Raw genomic sequence first — 21,057 nt, 5'->3', positions numbered from 1 at the left:
AAAAACAACAGCATCTTTAAAATCCACCTTGTGAGAAACCGGTTTTCTCCTTCATTCCTGCCCAGGATTCTTTAATTCTGGACAATATTTTCGCCAGAAAATTTGGTCTTCGACGCACATTTCCTGCTTTAGCTTGTTTTCTTACTGGAGTTAATGGCTTTGGTCTTGAGACTGGAAAGCAAGAGGGGAAAAATTTCAGCCTGGTGTCATCCAAGTGACAGGGAATTCTCCCCTCTATTTCCCCCCGCTAAAAGTTACCTTCTCTTGAGGCCAGTGCAGGCAAATGGTAAAGCTTGGCTCTCTCTACGGCCAGCTGCCTTTCAATTCGTGGAAGGATCTTGCCATATTGGGCTAATAGAGAATTTCTGGCAACTGCTCTGTCGGTCAAGCGATGATCGCCGTCGTTCTGATGAAGGAAAAGCGGAAAGCAAAAGCTTAACTAATTACAAGAAGTTCCTTGCACAGACCTCTCCCTGCTATTTCGCATTAGTGAGCAGATTTCCTCTACGGGTGTGGGAAAACACCTCCACTGCACAGAACAGCGGCAAGTTCTACCCATCCGCACACACCGATTTCACCTGGTACTTTTAGCAAAGTGGAAGGAAGACTGCAATAGCAACAGAGCCTACAACTTGAAGTTAAAACAATGCTGGCACTCTGCAGAACCTTCTTCTGATACACCTGTTATCACCTGCAATTTTCTGATATCACCTGCAATTTGCAAACGACTTACTACATAGCAGGCTTTCCCTTGTTCTTCCTGAAACGCCAGTGCCCTGAATATACGGGACAACTGGAAATTACCCTGGACAACATGATGTGAAGATTAAAACAAGCAAGAAAAAGCGACCTACGCACACCACCTGGCCGCATGACAGTTTTCAAATGCAGGACCTACGACTTCCAAAACCACCTTAGAAGACTGAGTCACTGGAAAACTATGATTCCAGAAAACAGCAAACGTGTCACAAATCCAGAACACAAGTTCATGTAACACAAAATGTAATCTGGCTATTTTGAGAAATAGAGGTTAGACAAGAATTTTTGTCATAAAAGCCGTGAAATGAAAGTTGTGGAATTGGAGAGCACACTATAACTCGCAGAAATTAAAAAAACAAAGAAAACCCACAGAAATTTAACCTGTGGACTGGCATCTAGCCTGCTCTCAGCTAGAAAAATACAGTTGCGTGCAAGACACAAGCGATGACATACAACCTACTCGTCATCCCACAGGAAGGAGTGACACAAACAACTTCCAGTAATCTAAGCCACGCATAACATACGTATCTCAATAACGGAATGGTACGATTGGCTGATGGGAAAGATACATGTTTATTCCTCAGATGCAAACAAACTGTTCTCAGTGGGGTCAACAGTGGTGTGTAACATTTAATTTATAGCTTCATAGAGTAGCTTTGGAGTAGTGACGTATATTGGTCAACATTTAGCTTCAGCTGTAACCAAAGGTGTAGAAACTTGTTCCGAGTGTTTCAAAGACTGGTATGAAAAAAACAAAGCAGGATTTTTATTGAGTACTATCCAAACCAGTTAGTAACACCCAGCAGAAACTTGCACGCTTGACAGAACAGAACTTTCACGCTTACCATAAGATTGACGTTCATGGACTGATTCAGCTCTAGGGCTGCAATGTAGTTGGCACGCTGCAGATGGTAGACTAAAAGGAATTCTTGATTCTGAACACCAGCACTGGTCCTTAAAAACTTCTCCAAACACTCCTATGAGAAAAAAAAAATCATTCCAAAAATCTGTTATGGCTCTGCCTTTTCTCTTTTCAAAGAGACGATGAACATTTTTCCTTGCTCCCACTTACTTGTTCGGTGTCTGTGAAAGGCAGCTTCAGCAAGTCTTCCATCAGGCCCATCTCCCGGCACATTTCGTACATGTGTTTTAAGAGGTCTTCTAAGTTTGCCTGAGCGGCATGTTGGTGCAACAGACCCCAAGCCTCCACCATGCACCTGTAATTAATGTTTCAGACGTAAAGGGATGTTAATAGCATAACCAAAGAGATGCCCCAAGAGTCTTGTACTCAAAGTTTAAAGGAAACTTAGGGGATGATGATTTCTATTCTTTGTTCTCCATTTTCACAAGATTTGCGTGACAAAATGGTGGGGTATATTTCTTTACCTATTGGAGAGCAACACAGTGAGGAGAAGCTGCACTTCCCCGCTGCTTGCTGTGGGTGGCCTCATCAGCTGGATGTATCTGAGGGCTTGCCCATGCTCCCCTTGGCACAGGAGGGACTGAATAATTCTCTTGTGCTGCCATGACGCGGTTTTGATTGTAGCGGGATGAAAGAGCAGGGCCAGTGAATTCTGTACAAGTTAGAGATCGGGTTTTAAAATCATTTTCTAGATTATAGCTTTGTACTGCAATGTATGTCTAACTCAACTCTACCATACTTACTTCGTAATCATTGTGATCTAGAAGCCAACAACCTTCAACAAGCTTAACAAGTCCCCAGGGGATGCCAAAGGCAGTTGCAAAGGAGTCGACTGAAGTCTCTGTCTCACTCGGAAAGGAACGCTTGATATCCAGCAGCAAGTAAATTGTCTGACATCAGGTATCTCATTAAGGCTAATCAGTTTGTAAGACCAAAAGTTTATCACATTACCTTTAGAAAAACATAATGCAGTAAGAATATAAAAGTGGTAGGAAGCAGAAAAGACATTCAAAACATTGGAGCATCCAACGCTCAATTATTACAGCAAATAAATTCCACAGTTGGGTTTTTCCCTCATGTCCAGCGTCTATAAAACAGTGTAAATTGTGGCATCCTTACAGTACAGCTCAGCTCCGAATGATTAAAACTGGATTTAAACCAGTATGCGGGTCACTCATTGGTAGCGTCATTTTCTCTTTCTGACGTCCGTTTTTAGGGACATCATCTAACAAGACAGCTCTGGGCTATAAGCATTTCTAAGCCCCTTGCTCTCTAGGCTCCCCTCGCGGGTTAGGCAACAAACAGCAAAAGCAAGGCTGTGTATTTCAGCAGCTTAAAAATTAAGTTTCTGCCCCATGACTTTTCTCTTCTCCCTGTTGCTTATTCCGTGTGCCTGCACTTTCAACGGAACCAAAGCAAGCACTGTGAGCTGCGCTGGAAAACCCGTGATTTCAGCAAAAATCCGGTACTGGTAAACCACTCTTAGAAATCCTTTTGCTCTGAAACAGAAATTGTTTTATAACCCATCATGGGTGTTTTAGAAAATTTTAAACAGTGTTTAAATTTGGAGAAAAACTAAGGACATTTTATATCTTCAACCCTTATTACTAAAACTGTTTTCTCCCTATCGGAGAAGACTTTTGCAACCAAACGTTTACGAAAAAAGTCATCAAAAATCCACAGTACAAAGAAATAAAACAGCGCTTCTGTCTACAACTTAACGCTAAACTAAATGTTTTCACTTGCATCGTCTTTGAAGCATAAATGAAAAAATGTCATGAAACAGGTCGGCGACCAACACTGAAGAACATTTATGTGCATCCCCTGAAGGTGTAATAAAAATAACTAGAAAGGATACAATTGCGTGTTTGCAGTTTTCTTCAATGCTTTCTAGCAAATAGAGATCCAGCAGTGCCTGAAATGAAAAATTAACAGTTCTGAAAAAACGCCTGTCTTCCCTAAATCATTGGCTTTTGGGTGGGGTTTGGCGGGGAGGGCGGCCGTTTGTTGTTGTTCTCAGTGAACAGGACCCTCACATGCAAACTGGCAGGCGGGTATTTCCCAGTTCCTCCTGCATCTCTCCGCCACAGCTTCTCCACTTGGTCTCCTAACTGGGAAACCATTCCATCAACCATCAAGCAGTCCGAGTCCCATTTTCCTCTGGAACAAAAGGTAGCAAGGATTTGGACAGAGTAAAACACTAATTCCAGCCTCCCGGTGTAACGGCTTTCCTCCAGTCTTCTGCTGACTGCAGCCCTGCCCTTTAATCTCCCGATGGCACAAAGCAGAAAAAGGACACTAGAGGCTCTGTGCTTCGAAGGAACACACGAGCCTGTATGTAAGTTACTTGAGAAGTAAGCCAAGGAAGATGAACTTTGAAGTCAATACCTCCTACCCTGCAGCTTCCACCTTAACTCACCTTGCAGCCTCTTGGTCACAGTGCCATCGCCGAAGCTTGGTCAGGTCTTTATTCAGTTTTCAGTACAATTTCCAAAGAAAAACCTATTATCGGCTAATCCAAGGCATGCCGCCTATGTGCTAGGCAGCTAGTCCAGGAAAGAGAGCTGACGTTCGCAAGTGACTTCTATCCGACAGCCAGGAGAGTGCGAGGCGTGCCAACTCCATGTACCTCCAACCATCTTACGAAATCACACCACGTACTTGTGAGAAGGGGACTTAGGCCAATACAGTTATGACCCTCTATTGGTCATGTGGTCATAATCGGTCATATGGTCATATGGAGGTGACTGATCCTGTCCTAATCACATGGCCTTTTTCAGTAGTCAGAAATTATACACATTAGCCAATGAATAAAGTAGACTCCCGAAAAATGATGATACCAACCAGTGGTACTAAGCAGAGGTAGATAGCAACGTTTTAACACAGGAAAGTAACCTCTCTGTTCAACAGAACACGCGTGTCACTGAAGTCAAGAGTATTGCTGGCAGCGGCATTACGCATAGCCCATGCAACTGTTGAGATAAAAGCCATTCCCTTCCACTTCTGAATTTGCCGTGGAAGTGTTCTAGAGTCTTCCTCTAGCTCTTACCTTGATAAACGCTCAAGTTTCTGTCGGTGACCAGTATAGTAGCTCTCAATCAGAGGATAATTGTAGAAAGGTCTTGACAAACGCGTATCGTCATCTACAGGCAACAAAGCAGAAGCAAGTTAAAGCAGTCATATCACACTTGTAAACGAAAATTTTTGCCTAAAGAGACAGAAGATCGTACAAGCTAAGCATCAGAAGCCTCCAACTCTGAAAGAAGCCAATCCTCTTTCCGCCTTTGCTAAAAGAACTCTAAGAGACAAGACTCAATTCCTTCTTGCCCCAAGTGCCGTTTCAAGGTTACAGTTCACGCAGCATTCACAACATGTAGGGTAAGCTGAAGTTCACTATAAAAAAAACCACCCAGTTCTCAAAGGGAATGGTTTTAAAACCATTGTTTAAAACAATTGTTTGTGAGACAATTAAGGCTGACAATGGAATTTCTAATCCATCCAACTAAAGAAGGATTTCCAAGGTGTACTTTCTCCTCAAGCAACTGATAGAAAGTTCAAAACATGCAGGTAATGCTCTCACTCTAAAAACAAGCATTCCGGTACTTGTTGTTTAATAGTGCTTTGTTTAAAATCTCAAGTAGTTCAAGCTGTGGACACAAGCAGCGCCTTGAAGTCAGGGGTCCATTGCTATTCCTAAAATCCACCCAGGAAAGAAACTGCCTGCCTCATTCTACGCCGTGTACTTGACAACCCAGCAAAATCTCAACTTCACCCACAGAACTTCAGCACACCCTGCCACTGAACCAGCACGACTTCTTCCTGACGAAACCGTTACAAAAACATGGCTAAGCACGCGTTCGTGGGAGTCACTCACTGGATGGTCGCCTTGTTACAAACGTATGACAGGTCACGCTTACCTAAACCCTCTGGAAGGAGACCGGATCGACAGAACCAGATGACCACTCGTGCATACAAAGAAATGAGGCCGGTTACCGCTTGCTTATTTGTCACGTCTGCAAAACCTGAAAAAAGGCAGGAGATGATTAGCGTTATGCAATTCCGTTCATTTTCACAAAACTCCCTTCATCCTACTAAACCAAAAGTATAAAAATAGCACATTAGAAATCTTTGTCTTTGCGTTTTTCACGCTGTATCGCTTTCTTATTTGAAGAAAAAACCCACTATCACCACCAAAACAAAAAGCAACCCCTATAAAGAACTAAACTCACTAAAGGCTAAAATAAAAAAAAAAAAAAAAGCCCCAAAGCCTGAACTACTAAATGCACGCAGGAATAAGACATCTGTTTCTCACGTAGCAGAGATTCTTCTGATAGCAAAGGGATATTCTTTTCTCAATAGGCCAAGAACCATTTCTAAGAGAAAAAGCTGTAGAAACTCAAGTAACTTACTTTGCACGTTACTCGTTTACGCTTCCCTCGTATTGTTTAGCAATTTGCAACACAGTGTCTGCATGCAACTAGAACTTGCTAGCTAAGAACTCAAAGGAATAGTTTTCAGCAATACCACATTCGGTTGCTGTAATTTCAGCCCAGTTGCCTACTAAGCTTCTCTCTGAATGTAGCCTCCCCCACCCCCTTGCATGAGCTCCACCATAAACTGTTGCCCTGAACTCCATGCGTGTTTTGTGGTGGTCCCAAGCGCTCAGCTTTAAGCCCCTTCTCCCAGCTAAATGTGACTGTCTTCCAATCCTCAAAAACAACAAAAGCCCATGTTGCCACAATTCCAAATCTTAATAAAACATACCAAAGATTTTGTAGCACTACTACAAACCTTTCTCAGTAAGCTCTTGTGCTTCTGTGAGAAAACAGTTTAAGACCGTGCTAAGGTTGCTCAAAAGCAACTGGCAGCGCTGGAGAGACCGTAATGTCTGGGGGTCAATGAAGTTGCAAGAGCCATCAAACAGCGGAACACCTTTTCAAGAATAAATATTAAATCGTTAGCCGACAGAGCAATTCCAGAGTTTCAAGGCGCACTTCAAGGACCGCGTGCAATATCCTATAGCGGCGTATTACTGAGGAAGCTCAATCAGAAAGAACGACTTTAGGTTTGCAGAATGACTACACTAGTACTCACAGATTTGGTCAAATTCTTCCTTTGTAGAGATCACTTGGTTCCATGTCCACTCAAGAACAAACCGTAAATTACCAGCAGACCTTGGCTGCTCTTTAAACAAAGAGAACAAAAAAGAAATGAATCAACAGGCTCCAACTCAAAGAGGTACCACGTAAAAAACCAACGTTCGAAGTATTACCTTCAGATATCCAATGTTTAATGCATCCAGTCAGAAGTCCCACAGAACCTGTCTGGACAGCAGCTGACAATACTGCTTCCAGCTGCTCCTCCTAAACGTAACAGACAAACTCAAATGAGAATCTTACCTACTTGCACCATGTGAACCATCAACAGTAAATGTTTCTTTCTAACTGCATACTCATTCAGACATCACAAAGTCAATCAGGACACAGGCCAGGAATGCCACGTCCTTTCTCTTAATTCCAGCCACAGGCTGGACTGCTCACTGCTCTGAGGAACACATTAACACACTTTTCCTCTGACATTTCAACTTACTGCAGCCTAATTCTAATCTTTCTTCGCGTGCCTCTGCATTACAGTCTTCACGTACTGAGTTCCAACTTACTACGTCCAGAAACATCCTCTGCTAATACGCGTTACACATCTGTGCATATAAGTTTGCCATCAGGAACGCAGGAAGGGGACAGGACAAACACAACTGTGCAACGTTTGCATGGAAACAGTGAAGCTACGGCCAAGCAGCTTTCTAGACTATGAAGACATGAAGCAGTTCTGACACCCAAAACACTACGTTGGAATTTTGTAACGTGACAGAAAAGAAGCGAAACATTTACATCCTAACGGTTTAAATGTTAGGCTCTTCAAATACTGTATTATAGTGTAGTGGTAATCCTTACAAGGATAAATCACAGGTATGCACAGACGCGCGATATTAAGTAGTAGCTTATCTCAGCTGGTGTTCTCGTACTTCTCTCAGGTGAGAGGACCCTTCGTAAGTTTTTACTTTGGTTTTTGGGATGGGATTTGTTTGGTTGGTTGGGTTTTTTTAAACACATTCAAAAGTATCTTTCCCCTCTAGGCAAAATCATGACATTCAAAGCGACTTCTACACATGTAGAACACACATGTGATATTGCCATCTTTTTCTGAAAACTGGTTTCAGACAAGGAAACACACCATTGGCCAGCTTGCCAAGAAATTTCTTTGAGCTACCACACTGTGCAGAAGCGTTCATGTCCTAACACACGTCCACAAATGTGGTGACGAATGCAGGAGACAGGAAGAGGAGGGCAGCGGGAAGGCTGCTCTCCCCTTCCTGCTGATTGCTCCAGGGAAAGGTTGGTGCATTGCAAATGGAAAACCTATGGCAGGGGGAGTGAAGTCACTGTGGTGGCATAAAGCACATAGAAGGTAGCGAGTGTCATGAGATAAAGGTGATTAAGGTGTTGCAGCTGCAAGAGGGCAGTCTCAGAGGAGCAAATTGGGCTACTGCAGCACAAGGCAGAGGCTACAGAGGTGAAGATCCGCCCGGAGAGGATGCAGAAAAGCCTACCGATGAAGGGAAAACGAGGGCAAGCCGTGAAGAAATTGCCAGGGAGAGCTGACAGCAGTAATCCTTTACCACAGCCCACTTCCTTGGAAGCAAATGATCACGCACAGTGACAGTGCAGCAAGCCGACGTCTGCAAGAGCTCGCATCCCAGTGAGACGCCCCCATCGTCGGCTACTGCACTGAACCACTGCTTTGAGAAACTGACAGGGATGGGGGTTACTCTGGGGGACACATGCGTTATGTTGGGCATGACCAGCACTGACTGCACGCTTCCTTGTGCGCATCTGTGTGTGGCACCGAATTAAGAGAGGGGTCTCTAAAGACAGATCTCTTAGGGCTGTTCCCAGTCAAAGTCACTACTTTGGATCTAAGGATACGATTACTTCTGCTAGCTCAGGTCACGCCTGTATTTCAACGAAACTTTGCAAAGAATCCAAAAATTGGAGTATCGTGTCTTGTAGCCCCTCCAGCCCTGTCAGACCAGATGGATGTATTTCCCCCTTGATTCCCTCATAGGCACTCACCTGACTCAAACTGGATGGCTGGACATCAACTGGTCTTGGAGACAGCAAGCCAGCTACAAGACACCTATTGTAGCTATCCTGAATGGCTTCCCATATTGAAGGACCAGATTTCTTCAAAAAATTCAAGGTCTGAAACATCAATCGAAAACCACAGATTAAGACAGCATTGTTAGTCCGTCACTACGCTTCTGGATAACCTCTAAAAGGAAGAATCTAAATGTTCACTGACACCGTCAGACAGCCTGAACCACTAAGATGCTTTAGGTTAGCAATCTGCGTAATTAAGTCTTTTCTACCTTCTCTGTCTATACACAGGCCTTGCTCTTTCCCTCAACACTGACACAAAATACATTCTATATAAGCTCAGCTAACATGCAGCTTCACGCTTTGGAAGATCCTTTCTATGCCTATTCGTATGGAAGCCGATTCATGTTGGAAACATTTAGTGAGCTGAAACTTCACTCAAAATTATCTGTCACAATCTGTGCCGTGGCTCAGAAGTTATAATTTGGCCGAGTTTGGGAGAAAACAAAATTTTCACTCCTCAAACAGTTATGTGGTTTTTCATTTTCTCCATTCCCTCCTTTTTCAAGAGAATTGGGGATCAAAACTCTAACTCAAGACTATGCAGGCAGTTCGACTGAGGGGCAATAAAGAAGTAACACCCTTCCCCGCCTTCTACAGTGGTTTTGTTCTTGCTCCTGGAGCAACGTTGCGTTCCTTTCTAGACATTCAATCCCCGATCGTGCTTCAAGAGGAGACAACGGCAGTTGTACAGTCCCAAGAGGGGACCTAAAACATTACCATTTGCATACAACTGGCGACAGGATACAATTGCAACTATGCGTGTGGACGGGCAGGATGAGCATGAAACGGTCCCTAACACGGAAAGCAGTGCAACAGAAAACTTAGAAAAGCTACATCTCCTGCCACTCGCAATAAAGATACAGTAAAAGATCACCTCCTTCTGGAAGCCGGTGCAAGTCATGTGAACGACTCCGGAGGTCAGCAAGCACGTACCATCTGCAGAAACAGGGAACGTTTGACAACCTTCCGTACTCTCACAGTTATGGCATGACCAGTTTACATTTTTTACACACCGGTATCTAGAAACATATAACTGAGTGCTTTGAGCTTCAGTTCACAGTCATTTCAGGCTATAACCAGCACCACTTCACCGGCTACATTACAAAAGCACCAAAACTCAGCCGGCTGTCAGATATGTTTCACAATAGTAAATACCTTGTCAGTACAACGCGATCAGAGTTGGGTTTGGGGGGGACTGGGTGTTTGTTTGGTTTGGTTTGGGTTTTGAATGACAAACAATGACTGAACAAGAGAACCAATGAATGGCATTTGACCTCATTTTAAGCTTATCACTCTCAAAAGCAGTGAAATACCTACCAAAGTTATAGTTGCCTGGATGAAAAAACCGCTCAGGTGGTGGATAAGAAGGAGGAACTCCCCGACTTAGACTCCGCTCATGGACCAGAATATCCAAAAGGAGCTTCGGAGAAGTCACGCTCACTACGGTATCCAGCGACCACAGTGCAAAATAGGGGCACTCATGAGGGAATTCTTCCGGCCTTAAAGAAAACAAGCGCGTAAGCTAAATGCCGACATTCAAATGAATTATTGGCAGGCATATGGAAAACTACTGAAGAAAAATCTACCTTACTGAATCTGGCATTTGAGCAGAATACCAGCGATTAATGTCAAATACACCCAGGTAAGTAGATGGTTTTCCCTGACCGTACGTATTCACTTGCCAACTGAAGACTGAGACACTGGTGTCAGGAGACGTGACTGTAAAAGACAAGACGTTGTTTCTGACTTGTAGAAAATACGATAGATCCAATAGTTTTAAAACACCACTTTCTATTTTGGCTTCATTCTGTTCTGTCACTCGTGAAACACAACACTTCCTAAGAGTGATCACAGTAATTACGGAATAGCAAACATCTCTGTGATAGGTTTCAGTCACACTGCCCCTTTTTCTTGTCCCCTTGTCCAGATCACTGGTCAAGATACTAAAGAGAAGTGGCCCCAGTGCAGTGCCCTGGGGAACAGCACTTGTGACGGGCTACCATCTGGATGCAGATGCGGACATCGGTTTGAAGAAGGGAAAAAATTCTGGTAACATTCCTAAGCAATGGAGAGTTTGAACTTCTTGTTCAAAGATGGCAGCTGGAGGAGTAAAACGACTGACCATCATCATACAAACGGCCCCACCATACATCGCGATAGCATGTCAGCAAGCATAAAATAAAACCCACTTTCTCCCTTAAAGAAGTCCCACATACCTTAAGCATCCATTTTTTCTTCGTAAATAATCCCAACAGTCTAGTCTATGCAGATAGGCAAGACTTTCAGACTGTGGGGACCGAACAGCATTCGTTGCTTAGGTTCCAAAAGCACTTCTTTTAAAATCACCAAACACGGACATCAGAACAAACCTTCATTTACGCTATCCTCTCCGTCAACGTCGCTGCGGAATTTTTCGACGGTCTGGCAGCTGATTAATTTAGTACTCATCTGGCCTCTCAAGGGAAAGACTCCACCCGTGAGATCTAAACTGAACTTTTTGCCACGGTATTCCAAACCCTGGGGGAAAAAATCAGAGAAGAGAGCAAAGGTCATTCTAAGATAAAAACATACATTATGGCTAAATATGAAAGACAGTCTAACAGAATAGGCTTATTATACTGTGTATTTTGCATGAGCCTATTTCTGATGGTAAATAGAAACTACGCCTGACATGCAAGAGAATGCAGTGTCAAATCGTAACGGGTAAGTTTGGCTGTAAAGGCTTTGCACTTTTTCAAAATTTAGAATTTCCCTAACATTATTCAGATCTAAACATGTTTTGCAGAATTCCTTGCGACATCCAAGAATGTTCTTTATAAAAATAAATATATCGCTACAAAGAGATATCTAAAATGATGCAACACACATGCATGCAAAGCTCTTTGCTCCATGTCTTGATTGCAGAACTGATGAAGTTAGAGAAGCCCCAGCATTCGAGCAGCTAAAGCTGTCAAGAGGTATTTTCTATGGGCACACCACCAGAGTGACCGTGCACCCCTCTCTAGTTACTGTGAGAACTTCATACTGATTAGCAATCTTCTTTCAAGCCACGTAAGCTATGACAGCTCCTCCTCTCATCTTGTCAGAGACTAACGGGTGAAATATCCCTCAGCTCCTTCACCAAGCACAGCCAACAGCAAAAGGGAAAACCAGAAAGGACACGGGGTGCACGTGGCCAAGGCTTTTAGCATCACGAATTACTACACAGTAAACAAACTAATTTTGAGATACACAGAAACCCCGGCACGATTGTGTTGAACCTCTGATAGCGCCATTTTTTAAGTAAGCATGAAGTGAAATACCGTCTTTCCAAATACAGCATTCATTCAAACTGTCTACCATACAACACATGAACGGGTGTACTGGGGACAAATAGCAGCTCTATAATTAAAAAAAAAAAAAAAAAGGAGGGAAAAAGAAACCCAACCCACACAACCCATAAACTGATAACGCCACATTCTACCCAAGTTTCCTAAACTTGCAGAGCTCTGAAACGAACTGGCATGAAACCACACATTCCCGTATGATCTCATAGGATACATCTAATTCACCTAATCTGAGAAGAGGCGAGCTTTCTCTTAATGATTCCAGGAAGTGTTACAAATAAATATGAAGGTTGTCTAAAAAGAAAAATTAAATAATTAAAAAAAGTCTTTCATAACTAAAAAGAAAATGCTTCTGAAGCAAAGCAGTGCATTTTAAACTTTCCACGCCGGGCAAAGTCATTCTAAGGAACTCCATTGTATGGGAGATGTTAAGTAATGACTCCATTGACTAGCAAAACACAAAAACAAGTTTTCAAACGAGATGCACTGGTCAAACTCTGATATCAAAGTAGAGAGTGTATACTCTGCCCATCCGCAAGCATTGTGCAGAACGAGGGTAAAGATGCGCTCTACAATCGTGATTTGATGCACCAGATTTAGCAACTGCTGCGACAGTACAAAAAAGGTCTTTGGAAGCATTACTTAAACATACCTTTCTGTTTAATTACTTAAGCAGACTTAAACCAGCCTTGAAGGCAATGGAGACGAGAGTTTGACACGCATATAGAAAAACACAGTACCACATGTTCCATAAGTCCTATTTGTGACTTTTACCATGACACACAGTCAAAGAGGCACTGCTTCATAGCCTCAAACCTAATTCCTGGAACAAAAAGCACTGCTGTATTGAAAAAGTCTTTTGAGCTCCTGTGAACTCTATCCAATGAACAAGGATCAACAGTAGATTCCTCCTTCTTTACTCAAACTTGGCCTAGCAAACGGGAGACACTTAAATTTTCTACCCCTGAAGATGGACAAGAAACTTGACTCAGACAGCCATGCAGGCAGACAGACATGTAGTACTAACCGATCTGTGACTACAAGGAAGTGTTCTGAGACTAAAAGTATCCGCTGTGGAGCACAGGTCCCGCACATCAACAAAGATAAAGAGATAGCATCCAGCACGCCATGAATCACTGGAAGATCCTTCTACTTGGTCACCGTGATAGATAATGCATTTTAAAGAAACACCACCTTTTCCAAACACCTAACCTCTATCTATGCAAAAGCAACGGTGCCAAATGAGGAAGCACCTTTCCTACACATAAGCAAAACACTCAAAATCTAAATTAATCCAAAAAAATCAAAAGGCACAGTCCCTACAAAAACCAGAGTACCACGATACAAGAGTCACCCCTGTTTCGTTCCATAGCTATTGAGAATATGCAAGAGAAAGTACCAAATCAGGAGGAAAGACTTGCTCTGAACTAAGATTACTGTCCCCTCAAAAAGATTTTGGAAGACTTCCAGGCGTACAACTGAATGGAATTACACATCTAACAGATGCGCCTTGTCTCTGTTAGCTATCTGAGATACAAGGATACCTCACATCTGTATTTTAAACGCATCCTCCTTGGAGCCAGATCTAACATTTAGGTACACTCTTCTGACCAAATTACATATTTTCCTGGCTTTAAGAGTAGATTGAATAGGTCACCCAGCCAAAAAGAAGAACGAGTTATCTTTACAGCTACTAAGTGTCAGGATCAACACTGAAGAGACACTGTAGGTGCATTTCATGTGAGAAGTCCGGCTGACAAAGCTCTAAGGGAAACCAAGAATATAAAACTGAAGATCAGCAAAGACTAGAGTATGACTGTATTTTAAGAAAGGGAGAGAGACAGAAGCTTATTCAAGTCCGAAGCTTGGTTAAACCAAGCGATTCAAGGCCCAATCTTCTCTTCCTACATGCCATTCATTTGGTATTTCAGAATAATTTTATTTGCAAAAGCCACGTCCTCTTCAGGAATTTCATTTATACTGGCTCTTTGCAGATGAATCTAGCTGGAACACACGACACTGCAGTATAAAATGGTACGCCTTCTTTCCAAAAGGTATGGACAAAGGCCGTGCCCAAGAAGACTCAGCAAAACATTATTATTTTTTCAGCCAGCTCTGAAGTTTGATGGTAAATCTCAGCCCTGTAACTCAACTGATACTCCCTTAGAGAAAATTACTATTGTCTGCTTTTCCCACGCATGCACCTCTTACCTCATACATGACTTGTCCTGAGGCCACGCGTTTTCTGTCACCAAACGCTAACTGCAGCAGGTGTAAACTCACCACATCCCCTTCACTGAAAAAGGGATAAATTATGAAATTTGGTTACAAAGCTGCTTTATAGTCCTCATTGTCGTGTTAGTAGACCTAGACGTTTTCTTAATAGCATGCTCCCGCTGAAAAGAACACCACCTCTTCCCAAAACATGATCATCGGCCACATTTAGCCACTGAAACATGAAGGAGGGCGTTTTGACACTAACAGCTTCAGGGGCAAAAGCCAACCGTACAATTGGAAAGCTGTAATATGTTGTATGGACTAAGAATTGTTGGAAATAGTTCTTCACAATGAAGAGTTCTCCATCAAAACTGCTTTGAAGTCAAGATTTAAAAGACTGCCACTCTACCAACAGCTGAGCTGATGGAATCGCTTGCTGATGCAGAAAGAGAGATCTCTCTGCCCTTCCCTTACCACCAAAGTTCCCCTCCCCCTCTTGCACACTCTGCACCCTTCCAAGTCCGATTTGATTCAGCAGAACAGCAGGAACCCATTGGCTTTTCTGCTGAATCGTTTTCTGCCAGGGGAGCTGCACTGGCTCACCAAGGCTCCACAGACTGCTGACGCTGGCACAAGGCCATCGGCAATACTGTCACCGCCGCCTTTAGGGGCGGCAGGCTGTTGTGTGGGCACGTCTGGTGTTCTAGATCTGCAGCCTCAACTGCTCCTAGTGGTATTTTAATACCGCGGTGTGACTATCAAACAAATGATGAAGCGGTCATCGAGGAACAAAAGCAAACCATTTGAGAATGCGAGCAGAAGAATATGGCCACTGTTGCTTTGCCTTCTGACAGAAGGCAGGAACTAGTAGGTCCCTCTTCACGTCTGGTAAATCCTGTAAAAATTGCATTCTAAGTTTAACACCCTCCGTACCGGAAAGAATCGCAGACACACAACAAATACACATGTTCAACTGTATGGGAACAAATATCCTTAAAAACAAAAAGAATTAATTCAGTGGCTGATAGTTAAAGTTTTTATTCACCTTTCCTGCGTAGACTGAACAGCCCACAAGTAGCAACAATTGCGAGGATCATTCTCCAGCTCTTGAAAAGTGACAGCATAGACAGGAATCCTCCCTCCTTCAAGCTGAGAGTGGTGCCTACAGGTTTAGGGGAAAAAAAAAGCAAAACGAAAAAGAAAAAAAAAGGGGAGCCTAGTGGCCCAAACACAGGTAGTTTCTCGTTTCTTGGACTACGTCAAGCATTGTTCTTCCTGACTTCTGAACCTTATTTGTACCTCCACACTCTACTCTTGCCACCTAATTATTCCTCCACTGTCTATTTATGCATCCAACAGCTTCTGGGGAGTCAGTGCAGATCTGCTGAAGGGAATCCCGACCAGAAGTTAGCCAAATATTTCAGGTGAGATTGCTCTTTCGGCCAAAGCTGACATGCAGGAAAGAATACATTTTTCAGGCACAGGTCAGCTATTGAGTTTTCATGTCTCACTAGTTTCACCCTGGACACTTTAGAGAATATCGGCACCAAAATCACATCACTGACATACTTCAGCCTTTCAATGGATGCCCCAGTTGCAGTAACCGGTTCTGAAAACCCCAGGAAGCATGCTTCCCACAATTCCTCAATCCACAGGCACAATAAGGAAAACAATCCTAGTCCACTGGGGAGAAGGCGGACCACTTCATCCAGGTATGACTGAAAAGTTATGTCAGAAGAGGATTTCTGAACGTGCCAAGATTATACTCATACTCACTTCAGTCCCTGAAAAAGTTCTCTTTACATCCACATACTTCCTTAAGCAACAAATCGAGAGCCCCGCACCTCCAGGCATGGCCAAGTGTAAAGGCCTACTTACTCTCTCTTCAACGTTTTCATATTCCAGAGCGACAGGTAGCCATCCGAGAAACCCACAACGAGCTGGTTGCTTCTGCTTATGTAGCACAGGGCTGATACTGCTGTTCCGGAAGCATTTTGTAGTTGAAAACAGAGACACCTCCCTTCGCTGGTCGCAGTTTCTCTTCTTTGTGCAACTTCAGCAGGATTTTTAGTGACAACTTCTAGATCTACACACACAAAACCAAGCAATAAATGAATACGTTATGCCATTTAGGCTGCATTTTAGGCACTGACGTGACAACCCCTATCATCTAATGCTACCGTGCCAGGCACAATAGCCATTTATGCAACACTTTTTTTTGCCATTGCCATTATGTATGTCTTCAAAGAACATAAGAACTCTTGGATCAGACAAGTATTCTCACTCACGTTTGAAAGCTAGGTAAAAGCGTAACCAAATTCTTCCTGGACTCTGAAAAGCAGGAGTTTGGGCCTCGTGATGCAATTTGAAGTGGCACCTCGTGTTTGAAGTGGCACCAGTTGCTGAAGCTGCTGTTGTAATAGCCAAAACGGTGTATGCAAGCTGAGTACACCTATTCGAGATTTCATTCATCCAAATGCATGGGTGTTGGTAAGTGGGGTTTATTTTAAAAAACAAGCCCAAAATTTGCCCCAAGTCAATTAACACAAGCAGAAGAGCATTCCCGGGAAACAGGGCTCCTCCAACACAACTTCCTACCAGGCGGCCGCACCGGCTCACGTGGCAAAATTCCTACACCTCTCTGGCAAGAATCATAGTGGCACAGGGATCTTGGTGGGAGGGGGCATTTACAACACTGCGAGGAGCAGTCAGACACTCCCAGGTTTAATCAGGTCAGGACTATACGATGTCAAACTGCCACCTGTAACCAGTCGTCAGAAATGTCTGACACAAGGGTCTTCAAAGTGGGATGCATACTGTTTCGTTAGAAGACAGAAGTTTTCTTGCGTTTAAATTCATGTGGAAAAACTGCAGGCTTACCCAATGCTTCGATATCATTCTGAGTGCAGGAGCAATCATCCAAACTAAGATCAACCAGAAGTAGATGGCCAGCATCTGTAGCCACTGCTGCCACCCCAAAGAGCCATCGCAGACTCTGATGGAGGTGCTGAGTGCTCACGCTGGGTCCTCCGTGATTCGCTATGGGTTCTATAGCGGTTACCTACAGGAAAACTACAAGTTACTACTTGAGCTCTTTGACAAGCTCAATAGAAAAAGTAAATACAGGAGCATCAAAGCATTGTTTGCAATTAGATCAAGAAAAGAGACAAAGACAAAAAAGCCCCGTACAAAAACCTGTTACTGCCTTCCATTTACTAGATTTCCTGCGGGTAAGTGACTTAACTTCAACTTAAATGGGGCATTCTATTAGTACAGCTTAGCAATTTCCATTTCCTACTTCGCAGTAATTAACTGGAGGAAAACACAGAAAATCAGTTATACGCAAGAAACTTTATCGTATTCAAGGGGCTTAAGACAGACAAACACAACTACATCGAGGTCTCCCACCGCTCACAGCCCACCAGCACCGCGATACAGTCTATGCCTTCTTTGACAAACGGGCGTTAGGATAAATCAGGGCTCGAGAGTCAGACGAGGCAGCGGCCAAGTTGCATGGGAGACACACCATTTCCATGGGAGTGAAACGTATTTAGAAAGCGTTGAAGGGAGAGACCAGCTTAGTAAAATTCACACTAGTCCGCATTTAGAAGAAAAGTAACAACCACATAAAGGAAAAGAAGCTTTAAATGCACACCAGCGCTTTCACGAATGTTGAGAAAAATGTTAAAAGCCAGCCTAAAGCAGCAGCTTCTCAGATAAAAAGGTGACTCCACCTAAAGGAGGAAGCGCACACTGCCCTTTCACGTGCCCAGCAGTCTGCACGCAACTGTCTCACAAGGCGAAGACAGACCTTTCAGCACACGTTGCAGCACATCCCAGGACAACACTGACTGCTAGAGCAGAGACACGAGCACACAAAGACTCCTGCGCTAAAGCTGCACGTATTTCTCTCTCTCAGTGACCCCAATACGAATGCTTACTACTAGTCATCACACTGTAGCATTACAAACAAACAAAACTCCACCTGTATTCTAGCAAGTCAAACCAAAGCAGCTGATGGAAAGCTGGCTAAGAAGTTAGTTAGTTAGTTGTTGCAGATTCTAAGATGATAAAAATGAATCTTGATGTTCTATTGACTTCCACCGATTCTTGTTTACATTGAGATAATGAGGCTAGGGGACACACATCATTTGAGTTTCTGGGTTACAGAAGACAGAAAACATCAGCAACATTACACCAGTGTGTCCCATCTACACAAACACACTAGTCAGAGAGCAGAGATTCAAGGACTGCAGGCTGAAAGGTGACCTCCCAACACTCTGTCAGATAACTCACTAGAGGCTCTTTTTTCCTCTCCTAAGTCAACAGAAAAATGTGTTCTCCTCAGCCTGCTTGCTAGGCTGAGATTCAAGGCAATGTGTCGAAGTCATTTACAGCACAACTATGGAATTCTGAGCCATTTTAAAGACGGTATTTCTGATGGAAATCAAGTAATTAGGGTCAAAAAAAGGTGCTTTTCAAGGCCTTTTTGTGGAAGGAGAGAATCAGGTGAATTTGTGCTCTACAATAAAACCAGAAAACTTGTTTTACTCTCAGCAAACTCCAACAATAATGGCACACTAAGCCCAAGATTTTACAGCAACACCGTCTTGACTGGATACTCTCAAGTGACAGGATGTTAACGCACGATAGAAAAAATACCTCCTACAAAGAGACGCTCCAGAGCTTGTCCTAAAACAGGCCTACGCAGCACCTAACAACATCAAAGCTTCGTTTCTCCAATTAAAAAGTACCTACCCTCCCGGGAAGAACAACTGCTTTAACCACTCTTGAGAGTCCAAGGTCGTACAGACAGAGAACACTTCCCTCTGCGTCTTCCAACCCAACCAGCAGTCCAGTTCTCTTCTCCCAGGAAAACTCCTTCACCACACGAACAGTGGGAGGCTGTTCATTGACTCCACTGAAACGGTACGCAGAGAGCCGCTCTCCTGTCACACAGTTCACCACCTCAAGGTGAGGACCACGTGCCAACCACGCCAGGCCGTTTCTCCCTGTGAGAGAAAAGAAAGAGGACTGAAGCAAATGTCCAACGGAAGACTGAAAACAGCTGAAAAAAAATCACAGTGCCTGCCCCTTTCCTTCAATAAACGTACCTAGCAGAGGAAGACCGACCTACCTCATTCTAGTCAATGATTCAAAATCACCCGTTGAAATCCCCAAGCAATCCCTCCTAAAATTAACCACCTTGTTATTTTGCATTTGTACTTGTCATTCCCGCACCGAAGAATCTGGGTTGTTTGGGATAAAGATTACAAGGTCCTGATCGACAGCCTTTATACCATATTCGCCTTGGTTTTGCTAGAAATGATCTAAACGCATATGGGAATACAAGTCTTAGAGCGTAGAGGAAGAATCGAAGGCATTTTGTTTCACTGAACTACTGCCAGCCCAAAGGAAGTATGAGCTCAATCCCTGCATTTACACTCAGGTAGATAGATTCTACCTGGTCTTAACAGAAGCCTAGACCTCCAGATAGGCACCCAGCTCTACTGTCACATCACCTGGAAAGTCCACTTTAAAGTTTAACTATACTCACGTTTTAATATTAGCATTTGTCATCGCTGAAGCACCCTTTTTGTTCTCTCTCTCTAAACAGGATGCCTCTTAACAGCACCAACCTGACACAGCTGATACCATGACCTGAGGCTTCAGGTAGCCTCCAGGCAAGAACAGCTTTATACCGAGACCAAATTTAAAGGAAAATGCTCACCTCCAGAAAACTTCCCGCACAGCACAGAGCCGAGGGTTCCCTCATCTTCCCCAAGTGCCTGAAGAGTCACCTCCGGAAACTGCAGCAGACTGCTCGTTACCTCAGCTGTTAGGTCTCGCATTCTTCGCTGTAAATACAGGAAAAAATTGCACAACTAGACTCACGTCAGCCAGAACTATTCTTGAGAGTGACAGAAGTTTCATCAGTATGCAGTGAAAAATCCCCTAGACATCACCTCTAGCTCTTTTCCTTGCAAATAATGGCACTGGGGAGACTTTTTGCTCTCCCAGCAGAGCAAAAGGAGAATCCTTTGCCTTTCTGATGCCTGTGAGATCACCAACAAAAAGTGACCCAGACGTATCAACAGAGAAATAACAGGAAAAAGCCCAATACACTGAGTTCAAGTCTACTCACACAGGTTAGGAAGATGGGAGCTGAGAAAAATCAGATTTTAAAAAGCTTCTCAGTAACAGGTACAACTCTCCATTTGTCCTTTCCCTTGATTTCGTACTTTACCCTTTGTTACTTATTGTCAGTTGTCTTCTAGCAGCCAAAATTACCACTGGTCTTCACCTTAAGTACTTATGACTTCCAAACTATTTCCAAAGAAAGGAGCGTACCACGAGTCACAGGCTGAGGATAGATTTTTGCATTAAAAAGCTCCAAGAAGAATAAACATGGAGAAATTACATGTTCAAGCAGAATCACATTCAGCCAAGTCAGGGTTCAGGGACGTCAGTTTTGACTGACGGTAGTACCTGAAAATCCGTTTCAAGGGCCAACAATGCAATGGGCTTACTGACGAAAAAGCTAAAAATATGGCCAGCCGCAGCTGAAGAGATGGTTTCACAAAACATGTTGACTTCCCTGCCACCAAAAGAGAGG

At 43.4% G+C, this 21,057-nt stretch overlaps 1 protein-coding gene across 1 annotated transcript; it reads right to left on the bottom strand.

Annotated features, from left to right (window-relative positions):
* Nucleotides 1–16: 16 nt before the first annotated feature.
* On the bottom strand, nucleotides 17–20,293 carry LOC141740514 (protein ELYS-like). Its single transcript, XM_074579340.1, has 24 exons — nucleotides 20,173–20,293; nucleotides 19,200–19,453; nucleotides 17,322–17,502; nucleotides 16,320–16,527; nucleotides 15,487–15,603; nucleotides 14,436–14,520; nucleotides 11,268–11,415; nucleotides 10,485–10,617; nucleotides 10,216–10,397; nucleotides 9,773–9,834; nucleotides 8,812–8,940; nucleotides 6,954–7,044; nucleotides 6,776–6,865; nucleotides 6,473–6,613; nucleotides 5,599–5,703; nucleotides 4,731–4,824; nucleotides 3,718–3,841; nucleotides 3,540–3,596; nucleotides 2,425–2,571; nucleotides 2,146–2,333; nucleotides 1,832–1,976; nucleotides 1,605–1,736; nucleotides 259–406; nucleotides 17–171 (listed from the first exon to the last, which is right to left on the bottom strand). The coding sequence occupies exons 1-24, from the start codon at nucleotides 20,291–20,293 to the stop codon at nucleotides 17–19; spliced, it is 3,237 nt and encodes a 1,078-aa protein (XP_074435441.1).
* Between the last annotated feature and the right edge of the window lie 764 nt (nucleotides 20,294–21,057).

The sequence above is a fragment of the Larus michahellis genome, chromosome 3, assembly GCF_964199755.1.
Source record: "Larus michahellis chromosome 3, bLarMic1.1, whole genome shotgun sequence".
Classification (NCBI taxonomy): Eukaryota; Metazoa; Chordata; class Aves; order Charadriiformes; family Laridae; genus Larus; species Larus michahellis.
This window is presented reverse-complemented; position numbering and strand designations above follow the sequence as displayed.